Below are 16,428 nucleotides of genomic sequence, written 5' to 3' on the forward strand. Positions count from 1 at the left end.
ATGATTCCATATGTGTTATTTAATAGTTTAGGTGTCTTCACTATTATTCTACAATGTAGAAAATAGTAAAAATAAAGAAAAACCCTTGAATGAGTAGGTGTGTCCAAACTTTTGACTGGTACTGTAGATATTTGCCTTTTTCATAGTTCTCCTGAGTGTGATATCTCTGTTTTTTCATAATCTTCATAGGGAATCCGAGGCCTTCCCGGGCAGATGGGGCCTGCTGGACCTCGGGTAATAAACAGATCAAACTTAGACAAAATAATCCAGTAGTTGGCCATGGCGCAATCAATGACTTGGTTGGCTCACCCTCTGTGTCATTATGACATTCTCTTTGCCTCCTCAGACAGCAAATGACTAATGAAATATTCAGTGAAAGAGTAACTGTAAAACGTGTGTTGAAAACAATATAAAATGCCTTTTTAATACATTTGATTTGACCTTGTTTTTACAAGGGGGAGAGAGGCCCACCCGGACAAGAGGGGCTGGTTGGACCAAAAGGACAAGAGGTAGGTGACGGATCGGACCTGAAAGTACAGTATGCTTGATGTTCATTACATATTTTCTTCTCTTTTCTTTTCACCCTATTGAAAATTAAATAATTATTTTGCTGCTCCATAACGCTTCTCTGCAAAATTCAGAGTGAGATCCTCCACAAAATAGGAATGTACGTGTAAGTAGGAACTGTACAGCACATTTAAGTGTCATTGCTGAACCTCAACTTTGCTGCCCTCAATTGGAATGTCAAGACATTGCAACTCTATGCTTGAATTGAACTGAGGTTCTTCTATCCGACTTGTGGCTTACATGACCACTTTAGAAGAACTGAAAAGTCAATGAGGACATTGTATTGTATTGTCATGTGATTTCAAATCATTCTCACATTTTCACCATTTTCTTCACCAATTATTTTCTGTGTATCTTTCAATTTGTTTTTGTCCCTATACCATTTGGTGTGATAAAAGTAACTATTTGCCTCGCCTTTGATCTATAATAAAGTCTAGTCCTCAGAATTTAACATGATTTAAAATCACATTATTTTCATGAGGTTCATTTCATTATGCCTTACAGATGATTAAGCCATTGTTTTAAAAACTGAATTTTCACTCATGTACAGGGTCTTCAGGGTCCGATTGGTCCACCTGGAACTTACGGACTTGAAGGTTCAAAGGTAACTAGTGAATTCTTGCCGCTACTGCATTTCCCCTATCCTTAGTGAGTGTGTGTGTATGTATGAGCTGCATATACTTTGTCTGTGTATGTATTCTGTTATGTACATGTGCTTTTCGTGATGTAGTTTGTGTGTGTTCTGGGAGTGTTAATGTGTGTGTTAACACATCTCTACATGTGTAGGGGGCCCAAGGTGCACGTGGATCAGAAGGACATCCTGGGACACCTGGACTGAATGTAGGTATTTTTCAGCTGTGTGGGGATAGGTGAAAGATGCTATACAGTTGAAGTCGGAAGTTTAAATACGCCTTAGCCAAATACATTTAAAGTCAGTAAAATTCCCTGTCTTAGGTCAGTTAGGACCACCACTTTATTTTAAGTAGAGAGAATAATAGTAGAGAGAATGATTTATTTCATCACATTCCCAGTGGGTCAGAAGTTTACATACACTCAATTAGTATTTGGCAGCATTGCCTTTAAATTGTTTAACTTGGGTCAAACATTTCGGGTAGCCTTCCACAAGCTTCCCACAATAAGTTGGGTGAATTTTGGCCCATTCCTCCTGACAGAGCTGGTGTAACTGAATCAGTTTTATAGGCCTCCTTGCTCGCACACGCTTTTTCAGTTCTGCCCACACATTTTCTATGGGATTGAGGTCAGGGCTTTGTGATGGCCACTCCAATACCTTGACTTTGTTGTCCTTAGGCCATTTTGCCACAACTTTGGAAGTATGCTTGGGGTCATTGTCCATTTGGAAGACCCATTTGCAACCAAGATTTAACTGATGTCTTGAGATGTTGCTTCAATATATCCGCATAATTTTCCTTCCCCCTGATGCCATCTATTTTATGAAGTGCACCAGTCCCTCCTGCAACAAAGCACCCCCACAACATGATGCTGCCACCCCTGTGCTTCACGGTTGGGATGGTGTTCTTCGGCTTGCAAGCCTCCCCCTTTTTCCTCCAAACATAACGATGGTCATTATGGCCAAACCTTTTACTTTTGTACCTGTTTCTGTACAGATGAACGTGGTACCTTCAGGAATTTGGAAATTGCTCCTAAGGATGAACTAGACTTGTTGAGGTTTAGAATTTTTTTCTAGTCTTGGCGGATTTCTTTTGATTTTCCCATGATGTCAAGCAAAGAGGCACTGGGTTTGAAAGTAGGCCTTGAAATACATCCACCATCTCCAATTGACTCAAATTATGTTAGTGAGCCTATCAGAAGCTTCTAAAACCATGACATCATTTTCTGAAATTTTCCAAGCTGTTTAAAGGCAGTCAACTTAGTGTATGTAAACTTCTGATCAACTGGAATTGTGATACAGTGAAATAATCTGTCTGTAAACAATTGTTGGAAAAATTACTTGTGTCATGCAGAAAGTAGATGTCCTAACTGACTTGCCAAAACTATAGTTAACAATACATTTTTTGAGTGGTTAAAAACGAGTTTTAATGACTCCAACCTAAGTACAGTGCCTTGCGAAAGTATTCGGCCCCCTTGAACTTTGCGACCTTTTGCCACATTTCAGGCTTCAAACATAAAGATATAAAACTGTATTTTTTTGTGAAGAATCAACAACAAGTGGGACACAATCATGAAGTGGAACGACATTTATTGGATATTTCAAACTTTTTTAACAAATCAAAAACTGAAAAATTGGGCGTGCAAAATTATTCAGCCCCTTTACTTTCAGTGCAGCAAACTTTCTCCAGAAGTTCAGTGAGGATCTCTGAATGATCCAATGTTGACCTAAATGACTAATGATGATAAATACAATCCACCTGTGTGTAATCAAGTCTCCGTATAAATGCACCTGCACTGTGATAGTCTCAGAGGTCCGTTAAAAGCGCAGAGAGCATCATGAAGAACAAGGAACACACCAGGCAGGTCCGAGATACTGTTGTGAAGAAGTTTAAAGCCGGATTTGGATACAAAAAGATTTCCCAAGCTTTAAAAATCCCAAGGAGCACTGTACAAGCTATAATATTGAAATGGAAGGAGGATCAGACCACTGCAAAGCTACCAAGACCTGGCCGTCCCTCTAAACTTTCAGCTCATACAAGGAGAAGACTGATCAGAGATGCAGCCAAGAGGCCCATGATCACTCTGGATGAACTGCAGAGATCTACAGCTGAGGTGGGAGACTCTGTCCATAGAACAACAATCAGTCGTATATTGCACAAATCTGGCCTTTATGGAAGAGTGGCAAGAAGAAAGCCATTTCTTAAAGATATCCATAAAAAGTGTTGTTTAAAGTTTGCCACAAGCCACCTGGGAGACACACCAAACATGTGGAAGAAGGTGCTCTGGTCAGATGAAACCAAAATTGAACTTTTTGGCAACAATGCAAAACGTTATGTTTGGCGTAAAAGCAACACACCATCCCCACTGTCAAACATGGTGGTGGCAGCATCATGGTTTGGGCCTGCTTTTCTTCAGCAGGGACAGGGAAGATGGTTAAAATTGATGGGAAGATGGATGGAGCCAAATACAGGACCATTCTGGAAGAAAACCTGATGGAGCCTGCAAAAGACCTGAGACTGGGACGGAGATTTGTCTTCCAACAAGACAATGATCCAAAACATAAAGCAAAATCTACAATGAAATGGTTCAAAAATAAACATATCCAGGTGTTAGAATGGCCAAGTCAAAGTCCAGACCTGAATCCAATCGAGAATCTGTGGAAAGAACTGAAAACTGCTGTTCACAAATGCTCTCCATCCAACCTCACTGAGCTCGAGCTGTTTTGCAAGGAGGAATGGGAAAAAATTTCAGTCTCTCGATGTGCAAAACTGATAGAGACATACCCCAAGCGACTTACAGCTGTAATCGCAGCAAAAGGTGGCCAAACAAAGTATTAACTTAAGGGGGCTGAATAATTTTGCACGCCCAATTTTTCAGTTTTTGATTTGTTAAAAAAGTTTGAAATATCCAATAAATGTCGTTCCACTTCATGATTGTGTCCCACTTTTTGTTGATTCTTCACAAAAAATACAGTTTTATATCTTTATGTTTGAAGCCTGAAATGTGGCAAAAGGTCGCAAAGTTCAAGGGGGCCGAATACTTTCGCAAGGCACTGTATATACACCTGTTCTGAAAGAGCCCTGAGTCTGCAACACCACTAAGCAAGGGGCACCACCAAGCAAGCGGCACCATGAAGACCAAGGAGCTCTCCAAACAGGTCAGCGGCAAAGTTGTGGAGAAGTACAGATCAGGGGTCGGTTCTAAAAGAATATCAGAAACTTTAAACATCCCACGGAGCACCATTAAATCCGTTGTTAAAAAATGTAAAGAATATGGCACCACAACAAACCTGCCAAGAGAGGGCCGTCCACCAAACCTCATGGACCAGGCAAGAAGGGCATTAATCAGAGAGGCAACAAAGAGACCAAAGATGGAGCTGCAAAGCTCCACAGTGGAGATGGGAGTATCTGTCCATAGGACCACTTTAAACCCTACACTCCACAGAGCTGGGCTTTACGGAAGAGTGGCCAGAAAAAAGCCATTGCTTAAAGAAAACAATTTGCAAACATGTTTGGTGTTCGCCAAAAGGCATGTGGGAGACTCCCCAAACATATGGAAGAAGGTACTCTGGTCAGATGAGACTATAATTGAGCTTTTTGGCCATCAAGGAAAACGTTATGTCTGGCGCAAACCCAACACCTCCCATCACCCCGAGAACACCATCCCCACAGGGAAGCATGGTGATGGCAGCATCATGCTGTGGGGATGTTTTTCATCTGCAGGGACTGGGAGACTGGTCAGAATTTAAGGAATGATGGATGGCGCTAAATACAGGGAAATTCTGGAGAGAAACCCATTTCAGTCTTTCAGAGATTTGAGACTGGAACGGAGGTTCACCTTCCAGTGGGACAATGACCCTAAGCAACACTTAACTGGTTTAAGGGGAAACATTTAAATGTCTTGGAATGGTCTAGTCAAAGCCCAGACCTCAATCCAATTGAGAATTTGTGGTATGACTTAAAGATTGCTGTACACCAGCGGATCCCATCCAACTTGAAGAAGTTGGAGCAGTTTTGCCTAGAAGAAATAGCAAAAGTCCCAGTGGCTAGATGTGCCAAGCTTATAGAGACATACCCCAAGAGACTTGCAGCTGTAATTGCTGCATAAGGTGGCTCTACAAAGTATTGACTTTGGAGGGGTAATAGTTATGCACGCTCATGTTCTGTTTTTTGTCTTATTTCTTGTTTGGTTCACAATAAAAACTATTTTGCATCTTCAAAGTGGTAGGTATATTGTGTACATCAAATGATACAAATCCCCCAACTCCAGGTTGTAAGGCAACAAAATAGGAAAAATGCCAAGGGAGAATACTTTCGGATGCCGCTGTACATGTATGTTGTTATACAGTAGTGGAACTGTTATATTTTGTTGAAGCCATTATGAAGAATGCGTTTCTTGTTGATTCTCCAGGGACTGGAGGGAGAGCAGGGGGTTCAAGGGTTACCTGGTGACCGAGGACTGCCAGGGTTCAAAGGTCACAAGGTAATGAATTACAAAATGATAAACACTTTCACATATGCTTGATTCAGTAAGTAGTTATGTATAAACTACATTACAAAAGTAACTTAACTAGAGTAGAGTATGGCTTTTTGGTTTTTGGTACAGTCCTAACTGTTATCAATTGGCGCAGCGGTCTAAATCAAATCAAATTGTATTTGTCACATGTGCCCATGTTACAGTGAAATGCTTACTTACAAGCCCTCATCTCAATGCTAGAGGCGTCACTACAGACACCCTGGTTCAAATCCAGGCTGTATCACAATCGGCCGTGATTGGGAGTCCCATAGGGCAGCGCAAAGTTGGCCCAGCGTCATCCGGGTTTGGCCGGTGTAGGCCATCATTCTGAAATAAGATTTTGTTCTTAACTGACTTGCCTAGTTAAATAAAGGTTCAATTTGTAAACAAATACATATAATAAAAAAGAATAATATGACTGACTCGAGATAACATATCTGTCATGGTTTTCAGGGGGAAACTGGTGAACCTGGTCCCAAAGGAAGCCAGGTATAATACAATACAAGAAATCTGAAATGTATGTTATATTATGAGCAACAGCATTGAATGGTGTTTTTCATCACCACCCTTACCCTCCTATATCTCCAGGGTGAGAGAGGTAACAATGGAGTTCCTGGGAACACTGGGGCAAACGTATGTAACATTTAACCTTTCACCTCTTAACTCTGTTTAGGAAGCATGCATCAATGATACTGTAACTAAAGGATATTCATACTGCCTTTTAGACCATCCATTTATTTCAGTGTTTTTATCCTCATGTTGTGAATGATTGCCACTGCAGGGAGAAACTGGACTCAAAGGAAGCAAAGGAGAGGTGAGTTTAACTAGTTTGATCTGATTCATTTCATCTTAGAGAGTTCATGTTCTACTTTATCCTTTCATTTGACATAGGTCGAAGTTCAATTTACAAATGTAACTTCTCAGTTGTACAATGAGTAATTGAAAAGTGCACCTATGGTACAGAAGGTGTATTTAGAAGACGATTTGTCCTATCATGCTAACAAATAGAAACAAATTCTGATGAAGGGAAGGGAAATGTATCTAGTAGTCAGTTCTGCATTCTCTACTCTCTCATGAGAACCTTATGGTCTATGAAAACAAACAGACATACACTGCCGTTCAAAAGTTTGGGGTCACTTAGAAATGTCCTTGTGGCCTCCCGGGTGGCGCAGTGGTTAAGGACGTTGTACTGCTGGATGCCAGCTGTGCCACCAGAGACTCTGGGTTTGCGCCCAGGCTCTGTCGTAACCGGTCGCGACCGGGATGTCCGTGGGGCGACGCACAATTGGCCTAGCGTCGTCCGGGTTAGGGAGGGTTTGGCCGGTAGGGATATCCTTGTCTCATCGCGCACCAGCGACTCCTGTGGCGGGCCGGGCGCAGTGCACGCTAACCAAGATTGCCAGGTGCACGGTGTTTCCTCCGACGTTTCCGGGTTGGATGCGCGCTGTGTTAAGAAGCAGTGTGGCTTGATTGGGTTGTGTATCGGAGGACGCATGACTTTCAACCTTTGTCTTGTAGCGATGAGACAAGATAGTAGCTACTTGTCTATTAATTGGATACCACGAAAAAGGGGTCAAATTAAAATTAAAATAAATAAAAAGAAATGTCCTTGTTTTTGACATTGTTAATGTTGTAAATTACTCTTGTAGATGGAAACGGCTGATTTATTTATTTTTTAAAAATTGTTTTTTTAAATTGAATATCTACAGAGGCCCATTATCAGCAACCATCACTCCTGTGTTCCAATGGCACGTAGTGTTAGCTAATCCAAGTTTATCATTTTAAAAGGCTAATTGATCATTAGAAAACCCGTTTACAATTATGTTAGCACAGCTGAAAACTGTTGTTCTGATTTAAAGAAGTAATAAAACTGGCCTTCATTAGACTGGAGCATCAGCATTTGTGGGTTCGATTACAGGCTCAAAATGGTCAGAAACAAAGACCTTTCTTCTGAAACTCGTCAGTCTATTCTTGTTCTGAGAAATTAACGCTATACCATGCGAGAAATTGCCAAGAAACTGAAGATCTGGTACAACGCTGTGAACTACTCCCTTCACAGAACAGCGCAAACTGCCTCTAACCAGAATAGAAAGAGTGGGAGGCCCCGGTGCACAACTGAACAAGAGGACAAGTACATTAGAGTATCTAGTTTGAGAAACAGACACCTCACAAGTCCTCAACTGGCAGCTTCATTAAATAATACCCGCAAAACACCCGTCTCAACATCAACAGTGAAGAGGTGACTTCGGGATTCTGGCCTTCTAGGCAGAGTTGCAAAGACAAAGACATATCTCAGACTGGCCAATAAAAATAAAATATTAAGATGGGCAAAAGAACACAGACACTGAACAGAGGAAGATTGGAAAAAAGTGTTATGGACAGACGAATCGAAGTTTGAGGTGTTCGGATCACAAAGAAGAACATTTGTGAGACACAGAAAAAATAAAAAGATGCTGGAGGAATGCTTGACGCCATCTGTCAAGCATGGTGGAGGCAATGTGGTGGTCTGGGGGTGCTTTGGTGGTGGTAAAGTGGGAGATTTGTACAGGGTAAAAGGGATCTCGAAGATGGAAGGCTATCACTCCATTTTGCAACGCCATGTCATGCCCTGTGGACGGCGCTTAATTGGAGCCAATTTCCTCCTACAACAGGACCAGCACAGTGACAAACTATGCAAAAACTATTTAGGGAAGAAGCAGTAAGCTTGTATTCTGTCTATAATGGCGTGGCCAGCACAGTCTCTGGATCTCAACCCTATTGAGCAGTTATGGGAGCAGCTTGACCGTAAGTGCCCATCAAGCCAATCCAACTTGTGGGAGGTGCTTCAGGAAACATGGGGTGAAATCTCTTCAGATTACCTCAACAAATTGACAACTAGAATGCCAAAGGTCTGCAAGGCTGTAATTTCTGCAAATATAGGAATGTTTTGGGACACAATTATTATTTAAATTAAAAATCATTATTTATAACCTTGTCATCATCTTGACTATATTTCCTATTCCCTTTGCAACTAATTTCATGTATGTTTTCATTGAAAACAGAAACATTTCTAAGTGACCCCAAACTTTTGAATGGTAGTGTATGTGGTTTGGAAATTCCCCCTCCGTCTTTACATTGAACATATTCAATTAAATAAAAAAGATATTGAACAGAATGACACCATCCTATGCAGACATTGCTTTCAAAAGTCAAGTGAATTCAACAGACTGCTGTCTGTTTAATTGTTTCCATACTCGTATGTTTGCAAACATACAACAATACACCAACTGAATTAGCTGTGATGTTGTCCCCCACTAGAAAGGCCAATCAGGAGATACTGGAGCCAGAGGGGCGGAGGGGAGGAAGGGGGAAGTGGGTCTGATGGGAGCTGCTGGAGCTCGCGGCTCTCCTGGACAAGATGGGTTACCAGGGCAACCAGGAGAGCTGGGATACCCAGGCAAACCTGTGAGTTGTCCGCATCTGTTCCTTTAGACTCGAGTCAAAGCCATTTGCCCAAAAATGTCAATAGAGTCATTACCAGCTCATTAACTACCAGCATACTGATGTGAATGTATTGTCTTTCAGGGGAAGCCACCAACTGATGACCACTTGATGAAGCTTTGCGCTAATGTTCTTCGGAGTATGTTTCCTGCTTTTTTATTTCATGCATGAGCATGACCATTATCTGTTGTATGGATTCTTGAAGATTTTCTGCTGTTAAAAATGATAAACTTCAAAATGCTTGCTAGGAATTTAGGCAATCGTCCATTGTTTTGTTTTTTCACCAAGTGCACATATCCATGCCGTTTCAAAATAGTGACTATGTTGGTAACTGTAGGTCTATGCATACAGTAGTATCCTGTTGAACTACAGTGCCTTGCGAAAGTATTCGGCCCCCTTGAACTTTGCGACCTTTTGCCACATTTCAGGCTTCAAACATAAAGATATAAAACTGTATTTTTTTGTGAAGAATCAACAACAAGTGGGACACAATCATGAAGTGGAACGACATTTATTGGATATTTCAAACTTTTTTAACAAATCAAAAACTGAAAAATTGGGCGTGCAAAATTATTCAGCCCCCTTAAGTTAATACTTTGTAGCGCCACCTTTTGCTGCGATTACAGCTGTAAGTCGCTTGGGGTATGTCTCTATCAGTTTTGCACATCGAGAGACTGAAATTTTTTCCCATTCCTCCTTGCAAAACAGCTCGAGCTCAGTGAGGTTGGATGGAGAGCATTTGTGAACAGCAGTTTTCAGTTCTTTCCACAGATTCTCGATTGGATTCAGGTCTGGACTTTGACTTGGCCATTCTAACACCTGGATATGTTTATTTTTGAACCATTTCATTGTAGATTTTGCTTTATGTTTTGGATCATTGTCTTGTTGGAAGACAAATCTCCGTCCCAGTCTCAGGTCTTTTGCAGACTCCATCAAGTTTTCTTCCAGAATGGTCCTGTATTTGGCTCCATCCATCTTCCCATCAATTTTAACCATCTTCCCTGTCCTTGCTGAAGAAAAGCAGGCCCAAACCATGATGCTGCCACCACCATGTTTGACAGTGGGGATGGTGTGTTCAGCTGTGTTGCTTTTACGCCAAACATAACGTTTTGCATTGTTGCCAAAAAGTTCCATTTTGGTTTCATCTGACCAGAGCACCTTATTCCACATGTTTGGTGTGTCTCCCAGGTGGCTTGTGGCAAACTTTAAATGACACTTTTTATGGATATCTTTAAGAAATGGCTTTCTTGCCACTCTTCCACAAAGGCCAGATTTGTGCAATATACAACTGATTGTTGTCCTATGGACAGAGTCTCCCACCTCAGCTGTAGATCTCTGCAGTTCATCCAGAGTGATCATGGGCCTCTTGGCTGCATCTCTGATCAGTCTTCTCCTTGTATGAGCTGAAAGTTTAGAGGGACGGCCAGGTCTTGGTAGATTTGCAGTGGTCTGATACTCCTTCCATTTCAATATTATCGCTTGCCCAGTGCTCCTTGGGATGTTTAAAGCTTGGGAAATCTTTTTGTATCCAAATCCGGATTTAAACTTCTTCACAACAGTATCTCGGACCTGCCTGGTGTGTTCCTTGTTCTTCATGATGCTCTCTGCGCTTTTAACGGACCTCTGAGACTATCACAGTGCAGGTGCATTTATACGGAGACTTGATTACACACAGGTGGATTGTATTTATCATCATTAGTCATTTAGGTCAACATTGGATCATTCAGAGATCCTCACTGAACTTCTGGAGAGAGTTTGCTGCACTGAAAGTAAAGGGGCTGAATAATTTTGCACGCCCAATTTTTCAGTTTTTGATTTGTTAAAAAAGTTTGAAATATCCAATAAATGTCGTTCCACTTCATGATTGTGTCCCACTTGTTGTTGATTCTTCACAAAAAAATACAGTTTTATATCTTTATGTTTGAAGCCTGAAATGTGGCAAAAGGTCGCAAAGTTCAAGGGGGCCGAATACTTTCGCAAGGCACTGTATGTGTACAGCAGCACGCCTCCATCTAGCGCACCAATGCAGATTTCATTTCTGCAATTTGGTGACAAAAGCGCATCCTCTGCAATGTGCATGGTTTCCTAATCACTGTGTCTGGGCATGTGTCAGAACAAGTTGCTATTTTTGACACGTAACACTCTTGGAGAGATTACACAATAACAGACCGACAGTACTCCTGAAAATTAGGATCTGGCTCCAAACTAAAGAAATGTCATAGGCTTACTGGTCATTGCAACAATGTACTTTGTGTCAATACAGAAACAAGACTAGTTAGTATTGTGTGCTGCATACAGAATAAATGCTAATTTTCCCTATCCAGATCAGCTGCCGCAGCTCCTGGCAATGATGGCACCAAAAAGTCAATGTGGGCAGTGTGAGACAGTGAAGGGGCCACCTGGTGAGCCAGGCCCGGCCGGCCCCAAGGGCCCCAGTGGAACGCCAGGGTACCCTGGCACGCTCGGTTTACCGGGTTACCCAGGACAGCCAGGCCGGATGGGGCCTCATGGGCACAAAGGTAACACAGTGGGTTACAGGGATTGACGGTCAAAGAATTTTACTTCAGTCTATGTAGTGCTGTTGATGTAAATTGCAATTCCATGGTTTTGGGATTAAGTAACCTTGCTGGCTGTTTTTGCTATGCTCTTATGTGCAGGTGATATTGGACCAATGGGGTTAAAGGGGTCCAAAGGAGATGGAGACACAGGGTTGACAGGTCCTCCCGGCCCAGCAGGTAAGAATCCCCACTTCTTGTAGGAATGTTGAGTGATGCTATTCATGTTTTCACAAACAAATTTATACCAGTCATCTACAATTGAATACTGACCAACATACTGTCTGACCAATTGATCAACATGTGTAGGAGTCTGTAGATTGTCCCTGTGGCTGTCAGGGATATGTGATAAACAATTATACTCTTTGTGTCTTTATCTTCCACCTCTGCAGGTCTCCAGGGGCCCAGAGGCAGTGACGGACACGGTGTCTCAGGGCCTCCAGGTGAACCAGGGAAGTCAGGAATCCCCGGCATCCCAGGGAAGCGTGGCCCTCCTGGGGCCAATGGCGTATGTGACCCCACCTCCTGCTACCAGGCTATTTTCAGAGAGGAACGCTACAGCAAAGGACCCAACTTCTAGGCCTCACAAGGAAAGCAGGACATTTTAATTTGACATTTTGAGACTAACTAAGTCAAAGACTGCTCACTGAAAAATCAAGGGCTGCTGGAGTGAGTGAGTTAACCCTTTGTTTCATGTGGGATGATCCACTCAAACTTGAGATAAAGAAACAGAGGATATAGGGCAACAAAGTGACGCAAATTGGTATCCAGCCAAACAGGGTTGTTTGACACTGTCTTCAGGCCAGGGGTAATTCAGTGAACAGGCAGAAGTGATGAGGACAAGTGGGGATTAGGGATATTATTACCCCATCACTGGCTCATAATATCCGAGTGACAATGTTGTTTTTACTGTCTATCAGTGTCGAGGAGGTATAGAAACTTACAATGAGAATTGCACTGCCTTAGTTAAACTACCTCTTTGTTGGATCCAAAGCATTAAACATGATCTGGAGTGACAGGTAGCAATTGTGAAAAAGTTCTCCCAAATGATTTACTGTATGTTCAAGAGCAACACTAGGAACATACGACTCTGCATCAGAAGTCTTTCACTTTAAAACTACTAGCTCTTCACTACAAAGTACTATATTTTTTATATGTAGAAATTACTTTTATAAGTAATTTATTTTCCTTTTCAATCAAGCTTGTCAGTCATTAATTTGCTTCACTTCTACGGGTATAAACATATTTATTGTCCTAGTCATCATAGATATGCTTATTGTTACACAACTTCTGCATTTTCCTCTCAGTGTTCAGTGAACCTCCTGCTGGATGGAAACAAGCATGTTTACTGTCAGTATGCGTCGTCTGTCTGTAGTAACCATGAACAGTTTTTCCTGATTTAACTTCCATCCTTCTTATTATTATTATTTCCCAAAATATGTTTTAATATATCAAATGGGCTATTTTGATACAGTTTGTAGTATACTTTTCAAATATTGTTGGCCTGTTACAATTGACTTTCTTATTTTGATTTCCACATTTTCAAAACAAATGAATACATTTCTCCTTGTATTTTCTTATCAGAGAAAACACTGTTGACTGTGAAGTCTTTTTTGAATAAACTTCTGTTGTAGTCTTGTAGTTGAATCCCCTGTTACAATCTATTTATTACTCATTTGAATATGGTTCCTCTATTGAACAGTGTCAAGAAATCCACTTGTTTGGGAGGCTCTTAGGCTGGAGTAGATCACATATCTCTAGCAGTACCAACACCTCTCGCACACAAAGCTTCAACCTACTATACTAGCATTGACACTTTAACAGGAAAACAACACTTCCTTTCTGACAATCACAACACCAGGACCAAGAAAAGTCACACTGGTAAGTTGTTAAAGTATTGCTTTAAGTATACAGTCCACTTGCAGATTGTAGGGTATTTACTGAGAAATTAAGTAGTTAAAATTAGTAGTTTCTCTGTATTTACTTAATTTGATTAAATAAATTAAAGCATATTTACCAGCTAAATATTGTGTTTATCTGTTTATCTTGCAATCTGCAAATACTAATAATAACAGACCAGAAAATAAAACATATTTACAACCTTTAAACAGGTTAAGAGACTGACAACCATGGCGGAGTACAAAGACTTCTTGGATTTGTTCAGCGATGAAAATGACATGGATTATAACTACACAGACCCCATCTATGTTGTGGATAAACTGGTGAATCTTTGTGCCACAGCTGATGTGAACAGATTTGGAGCCAAGTTCACACCAATATTGTACACCATCAATTTCCTGCTAAGCATCATTGGGAATGGGCTGGTTCTGTGCATTATTTACAAATACGAGAAGCTCACTTCCATCACCAACATCTTCCTCCTCAACCTGGTCATCTCTGACCTGCTGTTCGCCTCCAGTTTGCCCTTCTGGGCCTTGTACCACCTCTATGGGTGGATCTTTGACTCGGTCATGTGCAAACTAGTGGGTAGCTTGTACTTCTTAGGATTCTACAGCTCCATCCTCTTCCTCACTCTCATGACCTTTGACCGGTACCTAGCTGTGGTCCATGCCATCAACGCCCCCAAATGGAGGAGGAAGATCTACGCCTGTGTCTCCTCGGCAGTCGTGTGGTGTATCAGCCTGCTGGCCAGTGTCAAGGAGTTGGTTCTATACAATGTCCGGGAGGATCCTCGTGACGGATACCTTTGTGAGGAGACGGGCTTCTCCAATGCGATCATGAGAAAATGGCAGCTGGTTGGTTACTATCAGCAGTTTGTGATCTTCTTCCTGTTTCCCTTGGCTATGGTCATGTACTGCTATGTTAGAATCACGGTCCGAATCATGTCAACCCAGATGAGAGGGAAGTGCAGGGCAGTCAAGCTGATTTTCGTGATTATATTCACGTTTTTTGTGTGCTGGACCCCATACAATGTTGTAATTCTGTTGAGGGCCCTCCAGATCTCCACCAGTGATGATTCTGAGCCGTGTTCTGAAGTGCTTAACCACGCTATGTATGTCACTAGGAATATAGCATACCTCTACTGTTGTGTGAGCCCTGTCTTTTACACGTTTGTTGGGAAAAAGTTTCAGAGTCACTTCTGGCAACTACTTGCAAAGCGCATCCCATGTCTGAAGAGACATATCATGACTAGCCAAAGTGGCAACAGTAGAATAACTTCTCAGAAAAGTCCACATACCATGTATGAATATGAGAAAGGAACTGGTCTTCAAGCCAGAGCATAGGTTCCGGTACCCATTTAGGGTACCCATTTACTGTTTAAATTTAGGTGCAGGATCTCCACAATACTTTTGAGCTAATATTATTTTTTTTTTACCCCCTTTTTCAATTACGATCTTGTCTCATTGCTGCAACTGCCCAACGGGCTCGGTAGAGTCATACCTCCTCCGAAACATGACCCGCCAAACCGCGCTCCTTAACCCGGCTGTACCAATATGTTCGGAGGAAACACAGCTCACCTGAAGATCCCAGCCAAACTCTCCCCTAACCCAGATGGCTAATTGTGCGTCGCGCTATGTGACTCCCTGTCACGACACAGCCTGGGGTCAAACCCAGGTCTATAGTGACACCTCAAGCACTGCGATGCAATGCCTTATATGGCTGCATCACTCAGGAGGCCCCTTGAGTTAATATTCTACAAGAGGAACAGGAGATCAAGCAGTAGAACATTTTGTGCTGGTACTTACAGTAGCTCTAGTGATCTCCTGCCAGGTCAAAAACATGCCATTTAGCAGACACTTGTATCCAAATTGACTTATGCATTCCACATATGGGTGGTCCTAGGAGTTGAACCCACAATCCTGGCATTGGAAGTGTCAGGCTCTACCAGGTTGAGCTACAGAGGACAAACTGTTGATATGATTTGTAAATGATGTACAAGATGTCTGATAAGGTACATGTTTTCCATGATGTTTAGCTCTGTTTGCATGCTTTGAGGAGGGTTTTATGTTAATGTTCTCAGGGAATTTCAGCGCAACACAATGTGTACATGCAATTACAATTATGTGTACTTTTGCTTCTGACTTGATGTACTCAACATTTGTTGCTAAATTGTAAGTTACAATACAAATTATATTTTAAATAATTTGATTCTATAAAAGAAAGTGTACATTTGATTTGCTTCAGGAACTTGAGATGTTACTATCTTTGAATCTTTGCATTACATTTCTAATAAAATAAAAAATATATTTGTGCCTTGTGGCTCTGAATGTTGAGCAGCTGAATATCGGTCTACCTGTTGAGAGAGATGCATATTATATGCTCAATCATACTCTATGTACTGTAGGCCTATCATACCATATTCTAGTTGCCATAACTATGGTGAAAGAAAACCAACAATTTATTCAATATAGCTATTTTCAGAGCAGCCTGTTCTTGGTATTACTCAGACTTCCCCTACTCACACTTCTCTTCTCAGAAACTGGTTGGAGAGCATCCTGTTACTCATCCTATTATTTATATTTCACTTTGCTTAACATTTAGGGACGGTTTGCCCGGACAGAGATTAAGCCTACACTGTTAGAAAAAAAAGGATTCAAAAGGGTTCTCCCCATAGGATAACTATTTTTGGTTCTAGGTAGAACCGTTTTGGGTTCCATATAGAACTCTGTGTGGAAAAAGTTGTACATGGAACCCAAAAGGGTTCTTCAAATGGTTCTCC

General features: G+C 41.5%; 2 protein-coding genes across 2 annotated transcripts in view; both read left to right on the forward strand.

Annotated features, from left to right (window-relative positions):
• Window positions 1-13,394, forward strand: part of si:ch211-106n13.3 (vWFA and Collagen domain-containing protein) — a 27,115-nt gene extending 13,721 nt beyond the window's left edge. The window contains exons 17-29 of the mRNA XM_090182360.1: window positions 190-234; window positions 456-509; window positions 1,118-1,171; window positions 1,354-1,407; window positions 5,608-5,679; window positions 6,166-6,201; window positions 6,301-6,345; window positions 6,494-6,526; window positions 9,010-9,156; window positions 9,277-9,331; window positions 11,517-11,711; window positions 11,850-11,927; window positions 12,140-13,394. Of these exons, the coding sequence (XP_090038486.1) occupies window positions 190-234; window positions 456-509; window positions 1,118-1,171; window positions 1,354-1,407; window positions 5,608-5,679; window positions 6,166-6,201; window positions 6,301-6,345; window positions 6,494-6,526; window positions 9,010-9,156; window positions 9,277-9,331; window positions 11,517-11,711; window positions 11,850-11,927; window positions 12,140-12,327 (1,056 nt within the window). The 3' untranslated portion in view covers window positions 12,328-13,394. The remainder of the gene's footprint in view (window positions 1-189; window positions 235-455; window positions 510-1,117; window positions 1,172-1,353; window positions 1,408-5,607; window positions 5,680-6,165; window positions 6,202-6,300; window positions 6,346-6,493; window positions 6,527-9,009; window positions 9,157-9,276; window positions 9,332-11,516; window positions 11,712-11,849; window positions 11,928-12,139) is intronic.
• On the forward strand, window positions 13,053-15,871 carry LOC110530382 (C-C chemokine receptor type 8). The gene is made up of 2 exons (XM_021613380.3): window positions 13,053-13,628; window positions 13,859-15,871. Exon 2 carries the CDS (start codon window positions 13,877-13,879, stop codon window positions 14,990-14,992), a length of 1,116 nt encoding a protein of 371 aa, XP_021469055.1. The 5' UTR covers window positions 13,053-13,628; window positions 13,859-13,876; the 3' UTR covers window positions 14,993-15,871.
• Window positions 15,872-16,428: the final 557 nt, after the last annotated feature.

This window comes from Oncorhynchus mykiss, chromosome 8 (genome assembly GCF_057628025.1).
Source record: "Oncorhynchus mykiss isolate SJ-2025 chromosome 8, ASM5762802v1, whole genome shotgun sequence".
NCBI classification, from domain to species: domain Eukaryota; kingdom Metazoa; phylum Chordata; class Actinopteri; order Salmoniformes; family Salmonidae; genus Oncorhynchus; species Oncorhynchus mykiss.

Coding starts and splice junctions, on each gene's coding strand:
- LOC110530382 (XM_021613380.3), top strand. CDS start 13,877: ATGGCGGAGTACAAAGACTTCTTGGATTTGTTCAGCGATGAAAATGAC.